The 24,883-nt window shown below is 32.2% G+C and overlaps 1 protein-coding gene across 1 annotated transcript; it reads left to right on the top strand.

Annotated features, from left to right (window-relative positions):
- The first annotated feature begins 18,502 nt into the window (after positions 1-18,502).
- On the top strand, positions 18,503-23,832 carry LOC127731610 (uncharacterized). Its single transcript, XM_052240394.1, has 4 exons — positions 18,503-19,186; positions 20,129-20,182; positions 23,084-23,149; positions 23,760-23,832. Exons 1-4 carry the CDS (start codon positions 18,783-18,785, stop codon positions 23,785-23,787), a joined length of 552 nt encoding a protein of 183 aa, XP_052096354.1. The 5' UTR covers positions 18,503-18,782; the 3' UTR covers positions 23,788-23,832.
- Positions 23,833-24,883: the final 1,051 nt, after the last annotated feature.

Raw genomic sequence — 24,883 nt, 5'->3', positions numbered from 1 at the left:
GTGTTCACCTTGCAGTTGCGAATTTTAGACCTCGGGCGCTGATTATTTTTAAATAACGAAATATACGTTTTGATCGAGGATAATATCGTTCATGATTCTTCTATATACTCTTGTTTATATTTACTTACTTACTTATATATAATTTTGAAATCTAAAATGTACAAGTGCAACAACACTATCTACACACTTTAGATGTAGTATCGTACATATCCCTATTTATATTAAGGACAAAACAAGCAATGATTATTTTTTTTTTATTCAGGAAATTATTTATTGTTATAAAATATTATTATTTTATTCTCCCGGGTACTTTTTTTTTCTTTTCTTAGGCGCTTTTTAGTAGGACCACCAAATAATGTCAAATTGACACAAGGCCTCAAACAGGTAATTTTAGCAAAAATTGACAAGTTGAGTTAGGGTTTCCAACTATTATTAAGACTCCTTTTACATACCAATCTGAATTTCTTAAAAACTCACTTCAGGTATAATTTTATGGATTAAAAAGAAATAAAGCACTTGAAAAATAATATAGGTAACACACATACATCATTTGTACATTGTATACTAAAATTGTTATGCATTTTGCCTTTATTATATGTATGAATTTACAATGGTCTGGATTGGAGTTATTTTATTTCTGTATTACAATTTACTACTTTTTTCAAGAATATTTTTTTGTTAATGTATTATCCAGTAAATTTATAACTATACAATTACATGTATAAATGTCCACCCATCCCCTCCCCCTCCCCTAAAAAAAGTACAATCTTTATGTTTTTGAGCCCTTTATAAGTTTCTATCTTTAACATACAACTTCTGGATAATAGGAAAGAGCTTGAACCAATATCTAAATACTCATGTTATATTTAATATTTTGTCCTGTCCTGAGCAAAATTCTAGCACAAAAGAAACTAGACCATTTTTGTTTGTTTGTTATCATGTATTCAATTTTATGTCGTTTTAGAATTTAGATGTAGAATCTACATGTATATAAGCCTGATTATACTGATAAGATACTGCTAAAATAAAATCTTAAATCAAGTTAACGTTCTAATAGCATTTTAATGATTTTTATGCAGCATTAAGCAATTTACTCAAATTGAAATAAAAAATGGTGCATACAGTATTTGATTTTAAAGACTGTTCTTTACTTTTTGAAATTTATGTTTCTGTAACTCTTAAGTTCCATACAGTACTCGCAAGGACATACTGAGAGACATGACCGACACAGTCTTCGACCGATATGGGGTTATCGACACAGTGGCCGACACAGTGCCCGGCATGTCAGGTTAATTAATCTACCTAACACCTGCGGTGTTTGACCTCTTCACACAACTATTCAAAGTCATAAACGACACCTGATTTTACGTTTGGACAGTGATCAGTTCTTATCAGTTATTTTACCTGTAGCTGTATCTCGATAAGATATTTATAGAAATGTATTCATGGTGTATTTTTGATTTGTATTAATTTATTTTTCAGGTTGAATGAAAGATTTTACAATCAGTTTCTTTTTTTGTTGATTACCTTTAAAATTTCGTCATAATTATGAAAAGCATTCGATTACGCTTTTCAAAACAGACGAATTACTATCGTGTAAAACCACGTGTCATGTGATTTAATGGGAATAATATTTAAGTAAATATTTCTTTTCGATTTTAAACTTTTCCCAATTACTTTTTTTTTTTTTTTTAATGAAGATTACGATGTTTTAAAATATAGCTGACCGATGTTTTTCATTGGTGTTTGTTGTTTGGTTTATCGATTATTATAGAGCAATGTTTAGTGCATGTCCGTTTGTTTGATTTACTGTTAATCAATATGCATGTACGTAAAGGCAGCAGACGATTTGTGTACGACCACGTGTCGTGTGATTTTAAAATGGGAAGATATTTCTTGTGTATTTATTTGCCACTAAAGTAGACAGTTCAAGTAGCATATTTGTTGATTTACAAATCTGATTTTATGTGTACACCAAGTTGTTGTAAGAAGGCTACTTTTAAATGACATTTATAACCCGAAAGACAAGATCGTGTGTCTGTTTGGTTTATTATGTAATACACCACAGGTACTCTGGTGGGCAGTTTATATAATTATTTTTATCTTTCTTGTTCATTCGTAAAATAAAAGGTATCACTAAAGTCGATATTTTATTCATTACTAGAAAAAAAAATGCAATTAACTATGACCCCCTTTATAACTATTCATGCCCGTAGATATCTTGAAAACAGATTATTATTGATACCGAAATTAATATTTTAATACAAATGTACATGAAATCCACAAAAAAAAAAACCCAAACAAATACCATTTTCGTGTTCTCATCTAACCCCATTCAAAAGAGGATCAACTTGATAAAGATAAGTGTTTTTTTTTTTGTTATCAAACTTTCAAGATCAGTTTTTACACTCGAAAATAAATATAAATAATATCCGGACAAATTTAATGACAGAAATATTTTATATTTAATTGTACATTGTACATACAATATATTTATCAAGCAGTTTTGTCAATAATCTTCTTTCTATCCTGATTACTTTCGCTGAACCGATCTTCTTAAAAGCTGATTCACTTTAGAGAGCACTCTTTCATTGAAGGCTTTATCACACATGACTTCTGGGAATACTGTAACTACGTATCTCCTGATAAACTCCCTTTTCTGTCTGTTTAGGGGATTCTTATTTAGTTTACCTCCACCGTAAAACGTATACATCGTTCTTAGATTGTCGGACGTAAATAGTTCTGGGAACAGAATTGGCATAATGTGGCATGCACAATTTCCTGGTCCTTTCGAGGAGTGGATAGCTCTTGAGAGATCGTTCTCGGAGATCAAAAATTGTTCTGGAATGTCCGAAAATAAAATGTACGGCACAGTAAGGCTTTGTCTCATCGGCGGGGTTGACATGTTAAATCCAAATGTTGGCGAAAATGTATTTCTTTGCTCAAGTGTTGTAATGTGAGACGTTGTAGGAGTTAAAGGTATATCCGGCAAACGTGATGAATGTGATGGTAACGGAGACGGTACATCACTTTCATTGTCAACAGCATCTATGAGTGACCGACGGGCTGTAGAAATTCTTTGTGTATTTTCCGACTCTTGGGGTTGAAGATGCCTAGTCACAAAAGCAAATAACTTTTTGATGGTCTTCTGCTGTTTAAGTAGCATGCGTTCTAATAGAGATGAACGAGCATTGTTAATTTCCACTTGCTTTAAAATTTCTGCCAAGTCATTGTCTGATGAAAAGGCTGGACTTGTCTTTAGAACTGGGGATTTGTCCTTTCCATTACACTCCGGCTCAGGTTCGGGTTCCACTTCCTCAATTGCCGATGTTGGTGCTATAAAATGAGGAGGAAGCTCAGTGATCTAAATAAATATGGGTCGTTATTCCTATCTCCAATATCTACAAGTGATGCTTCTGGTTTCTGAAAAAAAAAATCAAAATATAAATATATTATATTAAATGACAACTTACGGATGCAGTTAAATGGGGTATAACTAAAACAAATACTACTTCTAGTGTGGTGTCGAAAGTTATTTTGTTACTGTCGTGTGGCAAATATTACAAAACAGATTCTATTAAATACGTTAAAAAAATACATTATATTAACTTTTTTTTAAAGAATAAAAATTGTCAATTACTGAGTGTAGAATGTAAAGTAAACGTTGTTTATTTAAACAAACTAATCAATCGAACTACATGTATTCATAAACAAGTTTTATTTTCTATTTATATTTGATAACATTTGATCATATTAAATATGAAGAAGAGAAACATAATCATATGCAAAATAAACTGAGACTGATTTTAAAATAAAATATTAATATTATAACATGCCAAAGCAATGGGACTTGGTAAAGTGACATCACTGACTGGACTTGAAGGTGGTGTCTCAACTGATTCTGTAGATACGTTTGGCGAGTCCGTTGTTTGCTCTAACTTCTTTTTGCATTCTTGCTCTTTTCTCCTCATGTCAAGCCATTCACCACTTTCTAAAACTGTTGCATCATCTTTGTCTCCATCTTTGTCACCCCAATGAGCAAGATATTTCTCACCAATGCGAATACGTCCATCTATGATAATTTTGAATCTTGGACATACATAAAATCTCAAATTTGCATTTTCATCATCAAACTCGACCAGGAAATGACTTGCTTCTCGAGTATGAAGTCTTGAAGACATTTTTCTTAACTGGCGATGTTGTGCGATGGTATAAGTTTTTTTTAATGCGTATATTTTGACACAAACAATTGTCATGGGAATAACTAAAATATTGAATTGAAACTTCCGTATAATTGTTTGCACCTTATTACAATGTACAAACGTAAATTGCCAAAAGGTTTATTGCCATTTTGATAATCTTGTATCAAAAGCGGAAGGTATTGCATTAGCACTGACACCTTAGGCCATATGTGTGACATCTTCGATGTGAGAAAACAACTAGATTAAGAATACACATAAAAAAAAAATCATCATTTTAATACATTACTCATAATATCTTGGGAGTAAATTAAATAAACCTTAACGAACTTACTATTGCATACAATTGATACATATTTGTCCATAAATAGTTTTTTTATCAGTTTATATTGACCTTAGAATACCTGACCAGCTGTCGTCACGGTCTATGGATGCACTCAGTATTTATCGTGATCATAAATGGGATAAAACGAGGAATTTGCAATTTTATATTTTCTAAGGAAGGTTTAAAAATAGGTTTTTTTTCTGAAAAGTCTAGTGCACTTTTGATATAAATATTAAAAAAAAGTTGCATTTTAAAATTTATAATCAGTAATATGACTTTTAAAATTTATTTATTAGTGTACACATTTGAAGTTTGTTAAATGTCTCCTGTCAGATGATATATTTCCGGTACCCTAAAAATCACACTGACAATAAATTATCACACAATTATGTCATTCAATTTTATTATTTCTATAAAAAACAAATATATTTTTCTAAAAATTAAATCATTCCGAAAATGCCGAAATTCAAACTAACACATCATGACAATATGAAAATGTATACTCTGTACCAACAAGGATGTCCCGTGCATGCCATATTACGAAAGTTGTCCGCTGATGGTATAGATATTTCTTGAGGCGCTGTTAAAAATGTGATTATTAAGTACCAACATGGTCGTGCTGGATATGAACATTTGTCAAGAAAGAAAATCCCGACATTCAAAAGTATTACAGATGCAGATATTGATTTTGTTAAATCTACACTTAATGAAAATCCAACTCAAACATGCAGTGACATTATGCGTCGTTTATCAGACAAGGGAACAATTACAAGTAAATCTACCGTTCGAAAAATGATAGATTCAGCCGGATACACTGCATCAACACCTCGTTATGGACAAATGATTTGTGAAGCAAATAAATTAAAGAGAGTTGAGTTTTGTAAGCAACTTATAGCAGTCAATGAACAATTTGACGATATCATATTCACAGATGAGGCAACCGTTCAACTTCACGATAACAAAGTTGGTATTTACAGAAGAAAGGATTGCGTTGCTCCTGTACTGCCAAAGCCAAAGCATCCACTAAAAGTCCACGTTTAGTGGAGGCATTAGCCGACGTGGTACCACTCAAATTTTGATCTTTGGAGGTATTCTAAAATCTGATTTCTTTGTGAATACTTTACTACGATTTGGACTTTTGCCATTTATTAGACAAACTTATCCAGATCAGCACAGATTTCAACAAGACAATGACCCAAAACATCGTTCTAATCTTAGTAAGAGGTTTATACAGGAAAACCAAATTAACTGGTGAGATATTTGGCCCAGACTTTAATCCAATTGAAATGGTTTGGAGTATGATGAAGCAGCGGTTAAATAAGAAAAAACCTTCAACTAAGAATGATCTAACCAGTGGAATTAAGGATTTTTGGAAAAATGACTTAACTGTTGAACGATGCAACACTTTTATTGACCACAATTTCAAGGTATTACCAGTGGCTGTGTTTATTGGTGGACGTGCAACAGGGGATTTACCGAATAAGATTTTCCCAGAGAGATCAAGTTCGAGGTCATTAAGTTATTTTAATGATCAGTTCGATTTAGAAGAGGCGAAAGAGAGACTTGCAGCAGTGAAATACTGATTTAACAGAAAAACAGTCATAAATAAATAGTCCTTTTAAGGACTACCAAATTATTCCAAAAGAGTCTAAAATGTTGTAGTTTGTATGATGAGTGTCTTTAGATACATATTACTGTAATTAATTATTTAAGTCATTCTTCTCTATTCCATAACTTTCATTTGTCTTTTCTTTATAATTGAACACCTTAAAATATTTTTTTGGCCCATGTTTCAATATTTTTAATTTCCCCATCTAAACCTATATTTTAGTTCACCAATATTCTCTATTCTTTTTTTTTTTGCTAGAACGATTTTCTCTATACTTCATTTTTTTTTTTGCCTATTATTCTATATTCTGAATATGATATACTTAAATGTGAGCACCCTTCTTCTGTAAAACAATATTAGGTAAAAAAACAAATAGAAATAAAAAGAAATAAAATGAATAAAATTAAACTAAAAAAGCATATATCATGTTAAATAGCTCAGTTTCTTTATTGAAATAATTGAATCATTTATTTTCTTCTTCCCCTTTGGATAATATTTTTAAGTACCTGTAAAAGAATTACAATTTGAAATTATTAGCTGATGACATATTTGTAAACAAGGTTTTATAGTTATCATGGTTATGTAATCTAACAGTTTATCATTCATGCTCCTTGATTCAGGTAACCTTAATTACTAAACAGCATGAGATCACACCTGGTTTTTGTGTCTGTCCTTAAGACTGTCATTTCAGAAACAATGTCTCTCAAAGTTATCAATATCAGTATGTCCTTAAGAGTACTGTACATGTCGTGCATATGCATATATGTAACAGCCACTATGTTCCGTCAGTTACTTTGTTCCGGCGGAACTTTTCAAGTATAGTTATTTCGTTCCGATGGAACTTTCCAACTAGTTGTTTTATTCCGAGTGCAGTCGAAAAGTTCCGGGAAAAAGTAGCTAGTTGAAAAGTCCCGGAACAATGTAGCTAGTTGAATAGTTCTGGCGGAACAGAACAACTACTAGTTACATCATTCCGAATATACCATATTTCGTCCTTTTTGTAGAAAGAGGGGTAAGAATGAGTATCAGTATATATGAGAGCAAATCATTAATTTACAAGAATACCCAACGCACTGAAAGGGGTTTCTTTGGGGACAAATATGCAAAAGTTAAATTGTATTTCATAGCTCACATAAAACGGAATAAGTTGCATTATCATGCAAATTTAGTATTCATAGTACCCTCAAGAGAGTGAAGAATACCCCCTCCTCATGTGGTTCTTTGCATCAATTCTCCAAATGGAACTTTGCGACTGGTTGATAAGTTCAGTTGGAACTTTTGGTTAAGTTTGTTAGTTCCGGTTTAGACTTATTTGCCAAAGAGGAACTTTGTGGCTAGTTGATAAGTTCCATTTGACTTTTGTTATCAGTATCTTGGTTTCCCTTTGAAAGGTTCAAATATAATATGTTGCGCTTTTACTTTGCATCAATTCTCCAAATGGAACTTTCTGCCTGGTTGAACTTTTAGGCTAGTTTGTTCGTTCCGGTTTTGACTAATTTGGCAAAAAGGAACTTTCTAACTAGTTGATATGTTCCGTTGGAACTTTTCAACTTGTCACTTTGTTCCGGTGGAACTTTTAAACCAGAAGAAGAACAAAGTAACTAGTTAAAAAGTTCCTCCGGAACTTTTCGGCTAGTTAGTTCTTTCCGCCCGGAACGTTCCAACGTCGAAACAAAAGAGCATTTACATATACATGTAGACAGTTCTTATTACTTCCAACTTCTCTCATAATCAATAGAGAAATATTTTACATGCTATGATGCATATCACTAAAATGTTCACTATACAGGACCCTGAAGATACTAGACTTTCAACAATATCATTTCTACATAATGTATATATTAAGTTACAAAACAATTTACTGAACCAAAATGAGTGAATTTATTCCTGCAAAAAAAATACACTTTTAAAAATTGACTTTAATTCCAGGATGACAATAATCAATTCTAATGTTTTTCTTTTTATCTTACAGATGGTGACACAATAGATAACATCACAGTGCTAAGATTGAATCAGAATGAATAAAACAAAAAGTTTGTATTAGGTATTGGTCTATTTTTATAAATTTTTTATTTGCATGGATTAATTACTTTGTCAAAATATAAGAAAATACTATTTAATTATCTCGTCTCGCTGTCACATGGAATAAAAATGATTACTTTCATTGTTCGTAAAAAAATGTTTGTGAATAAGGTGGCTTCTCATTTTGAATAGTTCAATATGTAATATTAATGCTTGATAATAATGTTTAAATTGTCAAAATGAAAAATGAGTTTGATAAGAAGCCATATTTTTTAACCAAGCAATTCACAATGACAATTTTTTTTATAGTTTCAAATGTATGTGACACTCAATACCTTTCTTTAATTATGATCAATGATGATAGTAAGATATTACAGATCGATGTGTGTGAAAGAATTATAAAAAAGGTTGCATTCAGTTTGTCTTTGTCAATTATACTTCCCTGCCCCCTATTTTTCAAACTTTTTATATGTTAAATTATGCAGGTCCTTGCATTTCAACACAAAGTTGACATTATTATTAGTTATACTCATTTTATTATTTCATTATTACTTTCAGCTACATCAACCAGAAGAACTTTGCACACAATTTTTGATTTAGTTTCCTTGGAGATTTTAACAGTAATTGTTAAAACTTGAAATCAGACAGAATGAAACTTTGAGAAAATTAACATATACAGTGTACATGTAGCTTCAATATGAATCAATTGATAGGTACACCGTAAGTATATTTTCTATGAAAGTTATAAATTGGTTTGTTTACAAAATTAAGTTTTTACTAGGTATATTTGAGTAAATACAGGACCAAATTATATATTAAAACAAATACTCACAAACGTTTTTCTAAACACTACTTATAGTAACTATGGTGATATTAATTATATGACCAGATTGTGAGATATAACTACATGGTTGATGTTATAAACGTTGAACATAAAAAAAGAAGATGATGTATGATTGCCAATTATATGAGACAACTCTTCCAACAAGAGACCAAATGACAGAAATTAACAACTATAGCCTATAGTAAGTCATCGTACGGCCTTAAACAATGAGCAAAGCCCATGCCACATAGAGAGCTATAAAGGACCACGAAATGACAAATGTAAAACAATTCAAACGAGGAATCTAACGGCCTAATTTATGTGTAACATAATGAAAGAAAAACAAATATGTATCACACAAAACGACAACCACTGAATTACAGAATGTGGTGGGTTTAAACATATTTGCTGGCGCCCAACCTGGGACAGTGGTGTAACAGTACAACATAAGAACAAACTATAAAAATCAGTCGAAAAATTCTGTTAAACTCTTCAGATGGATACAAATAGAAATGCATTTAACAAAAACACAGAATGGACATGGCTGGGTACTTGTACATCCAAACAACTAAAAGACACTTAGTACAGATCTGAGAGTATTTACTCTTAGCAAACTCAAGCTTAATATGTGAGAAATTACCCTAAATCTGATAGGTCCCACAACTTTTGAACGACAGACTCCAAAAAATAAAATCAAAAGGGAACTAAATCCAAATGTTGTGTTAAAATTTAATGAGAAATTGTTCAAAGCAAAGGAGAAGGGGCATTATTAAAGGCCTGTTTTTGATCCAAGAAAATTAAATTATTGACAAGTATTCCAAAAAGGCACATGATGTTTGGAAATGCATAGATATAAGAAATATAAAAAATAAACATAAGATTTTTTTATCTGATGACGTCACAATTACGTCATTGTATATACAGTTGTCATGAAAACGAGGACAAATGTAGAATTTATGCAGTTTTCCATTGTTATTTCCATTATTGAAACATCAAGCGCAGTCAATAAACAACAAAATAGTTTAAGAAAACCTTTATTATAACTATTGACATACATGACATAATCTCACTAAATATAAAGTTGCTTCTTGGATTAGCACATACTTTGCCAATCTAAAATATACTTTAACATTTTACGAAAAACAAGGAAATTTTAGAAATTTTACAAAATAAACAAATTTGGTCAAAGTTTGTTGCTATGGTTTCTCGTTAAATGATAAAACAGGAGGCTCTCAAGAGCCTGTGTCGCTCACCTGTATCTACTGTGGTTTTGGAAATCATGTAAAATAAGGTTTAGATCATAATAAATAGTATTAGATATATATCCTAACAATGATTGAGGCCAAGTTTCGATTAATTTGGCCCAGTAGTTAAATTAAAAGCAGGTCATCCAACTAGTAACTAGACTTGCAATAGTTACTGAAGACCCCTTATTATTTAAATAAGTTTTCAATTGTGACCATTTGAAATTTTTTTTTTTACAATTTTCCCTTAGACTTGTATAGTAAATCCCTATGTTCTATTTTAAGCCATGGCGGCCATGTTGGTTGCATGGCAGGGTCATCAGATATATTTTTCAATCAAGATGCCCTATTGAAAATTGTGGCTAAGTTTAATTTTATTTTGCTCAGTAGATTAAGTGTAGACGATTTTTGAAAAAAATTGCAAAAATTTACGAAAAAAATTGTTAAAAATTGACTATAAAGGGCAATAACTCCTTAAGGGGTCAATTGAAAATTTTGGTCATGTTAACTTATTTGTAGATCTTACTTTGCTGAACATTATTGCTGTTTACAGTTTATATCTATCTATAATAATATTCAAGATAATAACCAAAACTGCAAAATTTCCTTAAAATTACCAATTCATGGGCAGCAAACCAACAACAATTTGTCTGATTCGACTAAAAATTTCAGGGTAGATAGATCTTAACATGTTGAACTTTTTTACCCTTTGTCCGATTTGCTCTAAATGCTTTAGTTTTTGAGATATAAGCCAAAAACTGCATTTTACCCCTATGTTCTATTTCAAGCCATGTCAGCCATGTTGGTTGGCAAGCGGGGTCATCGAACACACTTTTTAAACTAGATCCCCTTATGATGATTGCGGCCAAGTTTGGTTTAATTTGGCCCAGTAGTTTCAGGGAAGAAGATTTTTGTAAAAGATTGTTAAAAATTGACTATAAAGGGCAATAACTCCTTAAGGGGTCGATTGACAATTTCGGTCATGTTGACTTATTTGTAGATCTTAGTTTGCTGAACATTATTGCAGTTTACAGTTTATATCTATCTATAATAATATTCAAGATAATAACCAAAACTTCCTTAAAATTACCAAATTAGGGGCAGCAACCCAACAACCGGTTGTTTGATTCGACTAAATATTTTTTAAGGCAGATAGATCTTTACCGGATGAACAGATTAACCCTGTGTCAGATTTGCTCTAAATGCTTTAGTTTCAGAGATATAAGCCAAAAACTGCATTTTACCCCTATGTTCTATTTTTAGCCATGTTGGCCATGTTGGTTGGAAGGCGGGGTCATCAGACACATTTTATAAACGAAATGCCCTAATGATGATTGTGGCCAAGTTTGGCCCAGTAGTTTCAGAGGAGAAGATTTTTGTAAAAGTTAACGACAACGACGGGCGCCAAGTGATGAGAAAAGCTGACTTGGCCCTTTGGGCCAGGTGAGCTAAAAAAGCCAATATTTTCTGAATACCTTGTACCTTAGTCTAGTTTGGACAAATTTGAAATATTTAGGGTAAATTTTTAATTTGAAGTAATATTTGGGCCAAATGAGGACCTTTTAATCCCTACTCCTTTGAGATATTGAACAAAGTGTTGACATTTGAATGGATGGATGGGAAAACAATGGCATACCATATAACGTCCCTTACCTACATCAAAACCAGAAGTTACAAAGTAAAAAAAAATGTGTTATTATATTTTCAGATCACAATGATGTCAACCTGATCATTGGAAGATTATAAAGTTACATGAGAAGCATTGAAAGCCTGTAGATTATATACACAAATGGAATGGACTCGCACAAAAAAAAACTTTCAGACTAAAAAAGTGACTAATGCAATCTCAAACAATGATCATTCATGTTTCAATGAGCGAATTGGAGTGCATACCAGTTGCGCATGAAACTTTGTGTGCATTTTTTAATATTAATTTCCATTTTATTAATTGTTTTGAAAAATTTTTATGTCTTTATAATTTTATCATGAACATATTGTTGTTAATAATTAAAAAAAGAAATAAAGAATAATTTTTTCTCAGTTTTTGCCAAGTAGTATGAACATAAAACTCTAATTTAACTTTTTTCCAAAGATTTAAGCAAATGAATACAAAGAGATGTGGGGTATAGGTCCATTGGACAGCATTCCAACAACACAAAAAACAAGACTTAAGTTACATACAGTTTTTCAAAACAGACAAGTTTTAACTTGCATTTGGCCATTCTTCGAAAAGTGTGAATATATTAAAATTAGCCCAACAAATAAAGATATGTTATCAACATAAAGAAAACAGTAATAAAAGTTATCTTGCAAATGAATTATTATTGTGCAAACAGGATTAACTGGATCTCAAAATGGGTACATCATGTTCGCTTTTAATTAAATAATAGATTTTATTCATAAGATTACCTTTATTGCTACATTGACAATTATTGTATGTCCTGAATTTGATGTTAAAATTAATATGGCATATTTTACCAGATGTGAAATTCAGGCTCCATGTAGCTTCCAGTTTTTTGTTTGCTTACTGAATAAAAATTATGAGATGATTTAGATGCTAGTGAGACAATAATTAAGCAGTGACCAAACAGGCCATTGGACCAGAGTCCTTTTCAACTTGAAATACATGTAGTAGCAATTGATTTACAGTACATATATTCATCACTGGTTTAATGCACACAACTACAATAACAATTATTGTTAATGCCAAGGGTATCAGGACATAATTTGGGTGTAACAGCTACCAAGGTATCTGTTAGCTTAAAACCCAGTCCCCAATCGTGTATATTAAATAATTGATATTGGTTAATTTGCAGTAAAAGTAAAGAGTATATGTAAGACAGAAGGGGTCAAGATAATTTTTTTTGATGAGCAGAAATAAAAAAAAAGTTAATGCAGGAAGGTTCAGAACTTGAAAGAACTAGATATCATTGAGATGGGAACCAGCTCTGTGGGCCCCGCTGTAAAAAAATTGTGGTAAAAAAATATGTGTATCTTTCCTATAGGACATATAGTTTTCAACTGAAACCAGTTTTTGACCTTGACCTTTGACCTAGGAAGTTGAACATATATTATGACACACCCTCTGGTATTTGTTAATATACATGTCAAGTATAAACTTTGAAATCGTATTAAAAGGTTCTCATGATATAGAGCAGACACAATATTTACCATAGGACATGGGGTTGTCAACTGAAATCAAAATGTTTTACCTTGACCTTGACCTAGGAAGTTGTACATACATTACGACACACCCTCTGGTGTTGGTTAATATACATGTCAAGCAAAAACTTTGAAATCAACGGTTCTCAAGATATAGAGCGGACACGATCTTTACCATAGGACATGGGATTATCATTTAAGACCAAAGTTTTTGACCTTGACCTTTGACCTAGGAAGTTGTACAAACATTATGACACACCCTCTGATGTTGGTTAATATACATGTCATGTATAAAGTATGAAATTATAACGGTTTTCTAGATAAAGAGCGGACACAATTTGTTACAGACATACGTACAGACTGATCACTATAAGGCGACCGCCATTCGGCGGGGCCCTAATTATTTCATAGGTGTCTAGGTAAAATGCTTGCACAAGAATAGGCTTCATAATTATTGGGACTGATACCATTACACCTGCCATTCATTGATTAAAAAAAGGGGGGCAGGTCTGTTTTCTCTCTCAGAAGTAACATAAAGTCAAACTGCATTTATAATTTTTTTTATGCAACTGCTAAAAAAATTTTGTGGCTGTATACCGGTAATGGTATGGTGATCATCGACAGATATCATCAGAAGACATTTAGTTTCCAAACAATAACTCAAGTATAAGTGAACGGATCTGTATGACATAGTACCACAAGGTTCCATACCACAAAATGAAGGTTGAGATAGATTTTGGGGGTTATGGTCTTATCTACTAGTACATTTGTATTTAGGAATTAGGTGATGAAAACAGTACTTTTCTAATACCTTTTATAAACATGGTCAATTGACCAATTTCAATGGGGTTTATGTCAGTCTTGAATTTGAATGATTAGTGTTCTATAAATTTCTGAATCTAACTGTGTATTTAGATCTTGGATATTGGGCCCATTTTATAAATTGGTCCACATTGAGGTTCAAAGGGTCCCAAATTAATCTTGGATTGATTTCATCAAACATGTCAAAAATTGAATAATTGGGGTTCTGATATGCCGAATCTTAATGTGTATTTAGAAATTTAATTTTAGGGCGCTTTCAAATGGGTCTACAATATGGTCAAACGGGTCCAAACTTAAAACTTTGTTTGATTTTTTTTTTTAAATTGAATATTTTGGGTTCTTTGTTATGCTGAATCTAACCATGAATTTAGATTTTGGGCCCCTTACGCATTATCAAATTGGTCCACATTGAAGTGTTAAGGGTCCAAAACTAAACTTAGTTGGTTTTCATTAAAAATTAAATTCTTCTGGTTCTTTGATATGCTGAATATCACCATGTATTTATATTTTAGATATTAGACCATATAACATGAACATATGATATTAAAGAAAAATCCAGTTTCAAAATTTAAAGTTCTTAGGCCACATTCATTGTTTCAGAAACCAATGCTGTGTCTAATATATAATCACAATCAAAATTGAGAGAGCATGAAGTGTATCAAGCTTGAATGTTGTGCCAATACTTGTTCAGGGTTCCACCTCAGGGGTCGTATTAAGGTGTGCCCAACAGAGCATTTTATTTTAGAAGGAACAAACTTTGAACAATTCACTATTGAAAAGAAATTGTTATAGATAATGCTTACTTCATGGCTTTTCTTGTTGTATAACACCTGTGTCATGCTTGATGAAATGAAAGACCACCATATTCATACTTGATGATGTCATGAAAAAGTTCAAGCCTGCAATAACTCTTGGATGTGAGGACATTCACAAATAAAATAAAATTGAATAAACGTTATTGTAATTGTAGGTACCCAAACTGGAACTAATGTGAAAATTTGTCATTTTGTAAGGTCTTGACATGACAAAATGACTGAAATTACTAAAATAGATTTGCTCATTGTAGACTGCTGCACATGCAGTTACCTATAGTTGCTTAAATCAATATCATTTGAACTTTGGTGGATAGTCACATTAGCCATGTTAGCAGTCATACCTCAACTCCTTATTTTAGTCATATATTGCAGCACATAATGTGTTAAGAGGTTCTGTTCCAATCATTGTGTAAAAATCAAATTGAAATGGCTAATAAATTATGTGATTAATGAGAGTGCATTACATCACAAGTTAGTGAACATATTGAAGAGAAAGTTAACATTGCAATTTGGTAAATAGAAACAAATGTGTGAAGTTAAAAGACTGCATATTGGTCTCTATGTGTATCACTATATGTCCATGATGCATACTAAGTTTATATATGTAAAGTTGTAGGGTTGCAGTCTAACTGACAACCTCTTTAATTCATACTGAGATTTCATACTGAAATGTCTTGTCATAGTGAAAGTACGAAAGAGTGAAAAGGGAACATATTTGTATTATTTGCAAAAACTTTTCCCACAGAACCATACTTCTATCTAGTATTGTTTTCATGGACATCATTAATTTACTGTATTTATTGAAAACAAGAGGACTTGTCCCTCTTTTAAAAGGTAAAATAATTTCAAATGTAAGGAATTCCCTAACCCCCTTTCAAGTTAAAACGCTAAGTTGTTTTTCTTTTCTACCACAGGCACAGGAAAATAACCCATTTGTCTGAAAGACAATCCGTCAAGAGAAATATGATCCCTCATTCTCTCATTCTGATCAAGGTACATTGTAAACACAGGTCTGGGCTGCTTTTTTTGGAACGTCAAAAAATTGTAAAAGGTCAATTTACTGGAGTAAAAAAACAATTGCAGTGGCGGATCCAGAACGTTTTAAAAGGAGGCACTGACTGACCTAAAAAGAGGGGGGCGCTTGCTACAGTCATGCTTCAGTGATTCCCTACAATGCTACATAACTTAGTCATAATAAACCAAAATTTCCACCCGGGGGGGGGGGGGGGGGGGGGGGGGGGGGGCTGGATCCGCCTATGAATGGGTTAAAGATTTCCATTTATGTTCATAATGTTGTGTGAGAAAAGAAAAGGCTTACAGAACTTAATTGGTACTTCTACTTTGTGATGACCTCCTTCAACACGTTGAAGTTTGTCACTAAGCTTTCTCCGTTGACAACCGCATAATCAATTCAAATCATTTGTTCCTGGTAAAGTAAATGTTGCAGCGTTTGGGCTTGTGTTTCCTTTGGCCTAACAGACATTAAATCTATATATCTGATTCACAATCATTCACTTTTCCCTCCATATTTACTTTCGAAAGGGTTGGGGAGGATAACGTAGATAAGGATACACACATAAAAAAAGTCCTGTCGTTGTGCGTAAATTTAATGCTCATTTTTTATATCTAGGAAGAGTTGTTAACATTTTAGAAAGACATGATAAAATTGACGTTTTTAAAGCCGGTAACTAATGGTTCTGAGAAAATTCATTTGCGTAGATAATCGTTCCAAATTTTGGAACGAATTTCGAAAGCCGGTGGCAGTGATTGATGGAGTAAAGGAAAATAGTTTCGGAACGGAAACGATCATTGTACGGAGTTCGTACCTTCACTACACACCCGAGGTAATTCTAACTTCTCTCCTAGTTCTACCTTTCTGGGTAAGGCCTTGTCGATGGCCCCTTGTAATCGTGATCTCTACAAGCGTGACAGGTTGTGGTTTTTTTCCCAAGGTTGGGACAAACGAAAGACTTTACAATTGGTACTTGGTGCTTGCTACAACGCATGCGACAAAACGTAATGACTTGTGGACTCGATGTTGAAGTGATGTGTTTAGCGTAGGATGACGTGTCTTCTGGCTTATTGTTACCATGTGAGATAGTAATGTGTAACTCCAACGTGTCATCCTGATACAAGCATGGTTCATATTCATATCGCAAGAAGTTTGTGCCTGCATCTAATACTGTATTGTTTTGGTTTTTTTTACAATTTCTGGGTTTGGAATAGAAGAACAATTTTGGATTTGTATATCTTAACGGATTCCAAATCTCCATATAAATGTTTCGATATATCACACCCGTATTTTGCCAGAAAACATTGTAATGTACCCAAATGTATATGATATCAATTAGTGGTGTAACTGTAATCATAAACGTCTATAAATAAATGTTTATCTTAAATTATGATATGTGTTGGTGATGAAAAGTATGTGTGACCCTCATAGACACCCTGTAGTTTTCTCTCGTGGTTTTATATTTAGTAACGGCTGATATCACAGTGATATTACCGCAAATCCATTTCCATTGATACATAGTTTGAGCACAAACGATTTAATTCTAGAATGGCTTAATTCTATTCCACAAGTGTATTAGTGATAAAGATACAAGAATGAACACACTGGGACTCGGGTATCAAATAGAACGTGTGCTATGTAAAGTGTGTTGATGGATTTTATCTTTTTATGATCACAAACAAGAGGGGCGAAAGATACCAGAGGGACATTCACACTCATAAATCGAAAATAAAATGACAACGCCATGGCTAAAAAAGAAAAAGAGAACAGACAAACAATAGTACACAAAACATAACATATAAAACTAAAGACTACGCAACACGAACCCCACCAAAAACTGGGGGTGATCTCAGGTGCACCGGAAGGGTAAGCAGATCCTGCTCCGCATGTGGCACCCGTCGTGTTGCTCATGTTAGTACAAACCCGGTAAATAGTCAAATCTTACTGACAATACAATATACAGTTTCCTTATACAGTATCATATGTATATTTATACATACACCAGTTATTATAACACTATTATCATACATGTACTTTGTTTGGTTTATTTAAATTATAATTACCAAGTCAAAAATCCAGGTCAATACCTAATATCATCAATAAAATCGTATACTAGCCAATAATAAAGTATTCAATAAAACCGAACACTTGCCAATAATACAGTAGTCAATAAAACCGTACACTAGACAATACTACAGTAGTCAATAACATGAAGTCTTATATGTAAAATATTCATAATATATTCAAATTATAACTTAAGTTTTATGTTTCCCATTTCTATATTTAAATACACAGCACACATATATAACCTTTATTGATTTAAATGTAGAACGTTGTTATCATTGATTATTTACCTTACCTGTGCATTGTACAGTGTAGACGATAAGAGACAAAATGGCACAGGCAGCCTTTAAAACATGCGAGATTTGTGTTAGTGCTCCAGGATCACAATACTGCTTAGAGTGTGAACAATACTTTTGTGAAAACTGTAAAACCTTACATAAAAGGCAGAACATGTCGAAAAATCACCAGTTCTTCGGACGTTATCCCGGAAGGTAAATCAAAATGTAAAGACCACCATGAAGACGTAAGTTTTGTATGTAATACCTGTAACGTAGCAGTTTGCAGCAGTTGTGTGACAGGAAGTCACAAATGGCACGATTTCTCAAAGCTTTATGACAGCATCGCACATCTGAAAGCGAAGAATGAAAAAGAACTGCGTAGAAAGGTACAAGAGGCAACCAAAAATATGAAAAATTTCGAAGAAGGTCTAAAGACATTTGATGTAAAGGTGGAAGTAGTAGTTAAAGCTATTACAGAAGAAGGTACACAGATAAAGGCTATGATTGATAAATGTATCGCAGAGATGATTGCATCGGTCAGAGATCAATCCAGGACGGAAAAGGATAAATTGAAAAAGATCATTGCAGATACTAAAATTGATTTGAAGGCAGGAAGCGACTTAGACAAGAAGATATATGAACTGGACAAGACACGAAACGATGAAAAATTGTTACAGTCTCTACAGAAACTTGCGGATGACATTGAGAAGCTGACAATAGAGCCTATATTCGAGTTCCCCAATGTAGATTTTACAGCTAGGTCCGCAACAAATAATGACATCAAACAGCTTTTTGGCACATTCAAGATAAGGTAAATAAATGGATAAAGGCCTTGGATCATTTTTTTGTACAGTTGTGACAAATGCTTTATTATGGCAATTTTAATTTACTGTGACGCGTATTTTTTCAGACGTTTTTTTTTTATTCGGTCCATATATTTCAAAAACAAAAATTCTCTTTTTGTAAATTCATACTGGTTTTCTGTAATGAAATCTGAATTAGTATGCAGTATATACAATTCAATGGTCAATTACAGTGTAATTTATATAATGGATCAAAAATACATTGCAACAGTAAATAAATATGTGGTTAATAACAACTTCCATGTATTGAATTAACAATATACTCCGGAAATTATATTGAATTAACAATGTCTTTCAGATTTCAAATTGAATTAACAATGTACTGCAGATTTTATATTGCACTTGCAATGCACTCCAGATGTTTTATTGAATTTAACAATGAACTCCAGATTTTATACTCAATTAACAATGCACTTAAGATAATGAATTGAATTATCAATGCACTCCAGATTTTAAATTGAATTGACAATGCACTCCAGAATTTAAATTGAATTAACAATGCACTCCAGATTTTATATTGAATTAAGAATACACTTCAAAATGTATAAATTTTCTATTGCATTAGCAATGCACTCCATATTTTATAAATTGAACTAATAATGCACTCCTGGTGTTATATTGAAATGACAATGCACTTAAGATTTGAATTTGCATGAATAATGCACTCCAAATTTTATATTGAATTGACAATGCACTCCAGATTTTGTATTGAATTGACAATGCACTACAGACACTACATAACATTATGAAGTAGTTTTATGAATACTTGTTTTCATACTGGAACAGTATATATCAATCGGTTTTCCCAAATTGTCAGAATGTGTTGTTTTATTATCATGAATAAAAGAATACATATGTCCAAATCTTCATTGTTTTTTTTTTTCTTACAGTGAAATGCGTTCACAACAAAACAGACGCATGACGAAAGAAGTTAAACCAAAGAGGTATGTCAATATCTTTGTATAATGTAGTGTGTTAAATTTATGCTCATTACAATACAACCCTGTATCAAATATTTATTAGAATCACACATTATCTCTATAAATGTTATTTGAATGAAGCCTGTTTATCTATTGTTCCGATAACGTATAAAGTAAAATAACAACAATACCGAACTCCGAGGAAAATTCAAAACGGAATGTCCCTAATCAAATGGCAAAATCAAAAGCTCAAACACATGAAACGAATGGATAACAACTGTCATATTACTGACTTGGTGCAGGCATTTTAAAATGAATAAAATGGTGGATTAAACCTGGTGTAATAGCTAGCTAAACCACTCACTTGTATGACAGTCGCATAAATTCTAGTATATTGACAATAATGTGTGAACAAAACAAACAGACGTAAGAGGTAAAATGTCAAAAATAGGGGTACAGCAGTCAACATTGTGTTATAATCTTAATCATTATAAAAACAAACAAAGATGTCAACAAAGAAAAGCAAAAAGGCATATAGACAAAGCACATACGCAAATACGAAAGACAAGAATACAAACATTTACCATAGCACAATAACACAATGACGGGGTTTATAAGTATCGAGCCTCGTCAAAGGGATATTACCAAAAATAGACAAAACAGTAAAAGAAATAGTTTACAAAGACAAATAAAATAACACTATAACACGTAATTAAGATGATAAACAACGTCAGTACCTAGAATCTATACTGCAAGATCATCGTGTGTTATTTGTGAAGTTGATACAGAATATTTTTCAACAAGGTCTTGGTATCTTCCGATGAATCTTTTTAGAAAAAGGACGAGACATTCTTTGACATCTGGTCCATCAACTTTTTGCTCAGACACTGGTGACGTTTTAAAAAGTCTGAGCAGCAGCTGCAAGCTCTTGAATACCGAATGAGTTTGGAAATGTATATCCCATATGCAGGTGAAGTTGGTATATTGCTATTAAGATGGGGGGAAATTGATAATTTCAAAATTAAAATCGTCTCGTTTGTCATAGATTCTGGTAGTGAGATGACCGTGTCTGTTGTTTCTTTAATTTCTAATTCAGGAGGATATATCAATGGAACCCAATCAGAAAAGTTTGGATTGTTAATGAAAAGAACATCATCAATATATCTGAATGTGAAATTACATGATCTGGCTTATTTGATCTACTTGTTTTTGACAAGTTTCTGAAGGAACTCTAACTCATATAAAACTAAGAAGAGATCGGCAAGGAAAGGCGCACAGTTTGTTCCCATAGGAATGCCGACAATTTGTTGAAAAAGTCTACCTCTAAATTCAACAAATATGGTGTCAATAAGAAACTCCTTATATTGTACATACCAGTGCAACTATTTAATGGTTGAAATATTTACCAAGTTTGTACCTATCTGCATTAAATTGTTTTTGAGATTCCTTTGAACGTATTTGTTGATTTGTTTTTATGAATATATATATTTTTTCCAATTAACATGTGTTTTGTTTTGTTGTTTTGTGGGTTGTTTTTTTTTTTACTTACAACAACAGATCAACATTTTTTTAGCGAAATATCTTTGACATAGAAAAAAAAACATTTATGATGTGTTGCAGACATTAACACTAACTCGAGCAGGATTGCGTTGTACTGAATAAAACTTATAATTATATGCAAACATATGGAGTTTATTTTCAATATCGTTAAATTAAGTTGTACCTAATTTTCGTATATAAATTTCTATTTAAAATGTTTTTTCTTGTTCAGATGGAGATTGTGACGCTTTTAAAGTTATAGCATAATCATGATATTGAATGAAAAAGTAATTCAAGAAAATCATCAACTATTTAGGCAGGATGGTACCATAGAGTTTTCCGAACGCTATTATCATGTTTTCCAGTTCTTATTTTTTCTATATAGTGTTCTTTGAACTGCTGTTTGTCATTTCGTCAATTTTTCTTGTATTCCATATCGTTATCCAATATGTCTTCAACGTATGAATTTGAAAGTCCCTCTATGTATCCTCCACCTCTTTTGAAAATATTATCGATTCACAAGATTATTTAAAATAGACTTTTGATGACGGTGTCAACAACTGCAGTAGTCACATTCATACATAGCAAAGGAAGTTTGTATATTATCATTGAATCAAAATGTTACCAAATATTTTGGTGTGTTTGGAATAACCGGCTTTAGCTGTATCAAGTGAAAATTCAAATGCGCAGAAAACTCTTCTACGTAATGTTAAACCAAAACACAGCGTCAAGTTCTAGTAATGTGTCAATATTCATAAGGTTTATTTTTTGGTTTTTTTTTGTTTGTTTGCTTTTTTTTGTTTCTTTTAAGAAAGACTTAGAAAAGAAAGAAAACGTATATACACACAAGAAATATTTGTATAAGTATTTGGAATATAGATATTAATGTCGTAAATTCATTGCTACCTGCACGTCGATAAATCAGTTCGTGTGAACACGGATTCTGTTTTGCTGATGTCATAAGGTTTGGAAAAAGAGACGGCAGATACAAAAAGGACAGCAAACCCTACCAAAAACCGATGGTGAACTTTTGTGCTATGAAAGGGTAAACAGTTTCTGCTCCACATGTGACACCATATGATATCTGTCTTCATTTAAGATATATATCTTCCTGATGCAAAGTCTGTATCTGTGTCTGGGTTTAGGTATATTATAAAATATGTTTTATTTACCTCGAGAATAACGTGTTTGGTAATTGCCTCAAGTATATTTAAATGTTGTTTGTGTATTGAGAAAAAACTGTTTATTTTTTTACCAGTTAGGGAATTATAACCTTAACCCTAACCCTAACCCTAACCTTAACACTACGTATTATAATAAAAGTTCAATGTTGATATCATCAAAAACAGTTTGTATTTATTTAATCAAATGTGTTGGTCATTACAGTGAGTACGAACACGATATGAAACCCAAAGAGCAAGGAAGATACCTGTACAGATGTCGACATTGTGGGTAAGTTTCTATATATTTCTTCTATAGACATGAGGTAAGGATATATATTTATATCATATGGCGTATCCTATTTTTGAAAAAAAATACAGGTTCTTAATGTAAAAGTGTCAATGCAGTGCAGAATATCTGTTTTTTTTTCTCCGAATTATACAAACTTCTGTCATTTGGACTTGGTTAATACCACAAATATGCTTGCAATCTTTAATAAGACTATTCATGACATAAAACAGAAAGAGTGATCTAGAGCAGTTTTTTTAGTAGAAGTCAACATGAACACTTGTAAATACTCTGATATCTTAATTTAATGTCACACCTGTATTTGCAGGTAACGAGTACAATATGACTACAGTGATATGAATGGCACGTATAATAGTTTCTTAAATACAGAGTTTCCCAAAATAATTTAAAAGGAAATAAATGATGTTCTGAAGAAATGTTAATGGGGTCATAAAAATAATGTACTCATATGTTGGTAATACATGGTAGTTAGATTTCATTGAAAACTGACCACAGTCCTCTGTCTAATAATGAAAGAAAAGCGTTCATATAATTATCATATATTAACAGTATTCTTTGACACATTTCCAATTTTACGACGGTTATGTTTCAGATATTTAAAAACTAAGAAAGCCTCGTGATGTGATTACATATGTGGTCACGTATGCATGTGTAACTGACAGCATTGTTCTGTTTTATCTTTCAGAAAGGAAGAGAGAACTAACAGGTGAGTATTATCGACCTCAATTGCAAGTGACGAACATTCAAAACAGTCATTTACTACAAATTAGTTTTTAAAATATATGTTAAACAATCGTTCGGATAATAAACACTTTGTAAAAATAGATAGCATGTTTAACTCTGACCATTACATATGTGCTAATACCTCAATATTAAAAAAACGAGCTTTATGATATCAGCTGAATATAGTTAAATATTACCATGCTTACGATTTCTACCGGTCATTCCATTTAGTTTTTTGAGGCGTTTGACTAGGTTTGTTTCTTTTCATCTCCTTTATTTTCTAATTTCTACCAGGCAACTAATAACTTAATCATGATTTTCATGATAACGGGTTAATGATAGCACAGATGACATTAAGTACATATGATAATGTTGGTGACTTCCCTTAAATGGCTTTTCGGACGGGCACAAAGTTTGGTTGACACATTTCAAGTATTTGTAATCCATATAACTACGGATATGTTCCAATTGTCACAACAACAATCTTTCCTATTTTAACAGACAGATTACAATGGATTTTCTCTGAGCAACACGACGGTTACTAGGTCTTAGTTTTCTTTGTATTGTTTTGTTATTAATGTTTGTCCTTTTGTCGTTTATTTATTTGCCATGGTGTTGTATGTTTTTGTTGGACTAAAGATTTTCCATTGCCCCCTTGTATCTTGTTGAACATGTCTTTTAAAAAATGAACAATTTACATCTAGTATACTGGTATTGAACAAGAAAAAAAGGGTCCCATCAGAACAAGTCGATATTAACCGCATATAGTATGTATTACAATTTGACTTTACTACAGTCAACTTGATATAATTACTTTGAATATAGAAATAGTACTGTTCTACTCAAATATAAATTCACTGTCTGACCGATGTTGTTTTTCATTCTGTCGTCAACCTGTCTGCAATACATTAGGAAATACTTTACATGAAATTTTAAACAAAACGCATTGTTGTTTTGTTTGAAACATTTTCAATATTGAATATTATCATCTGT

This window comes from Mytilus californianus, unplaced genomic scaffold, assembly GCF_021869535.1.
Source record: "Mytilus californianus isolate M0D057914Y unplaced genomic scaffold, xbMytCali1.0.p SCAF_20, whole genome shotgun sequence".
Taxonomy (NCBI): Eukaryota; Metazoa; Mollusca; class Bivalvia; order Mytilida; family Mytilidae; genus Mytilus; species Mytilus californianus.
The sequence above is the reverse complement of the archived record's forward strand: the minus strand, read 5'-3'. Positions and strand labels throughout refer to the sequence as shown.

What these genes read in the sequence shown, in the direction of transcription:
- LOC127731610 (XM_052240394.1), top strand. Translation starts at nt 18,783, where the DNA reads ATGAAAAATTTCGAAGAAGGTCTAAAGACATTTGATGTAAAGGTGGAA. An exon ending in AAAGAAGTTAAACCAAAGAG is followed by an intron (nt 20,183 to 23,083) that starts GTATGTCAATAT and finishes TGGTCATTACAG; the next exon opens with TGAGTACGAACACGATATGA. An exon ending in TACAGATGTCGACATTGTGG is followed by an intron (nt 23,150 to 23,759) that starts GTAAGTTTCTAT and finishes GTTATGTTTCAG; the next exon opens with ATATTTAAAAACTAAGAAAG.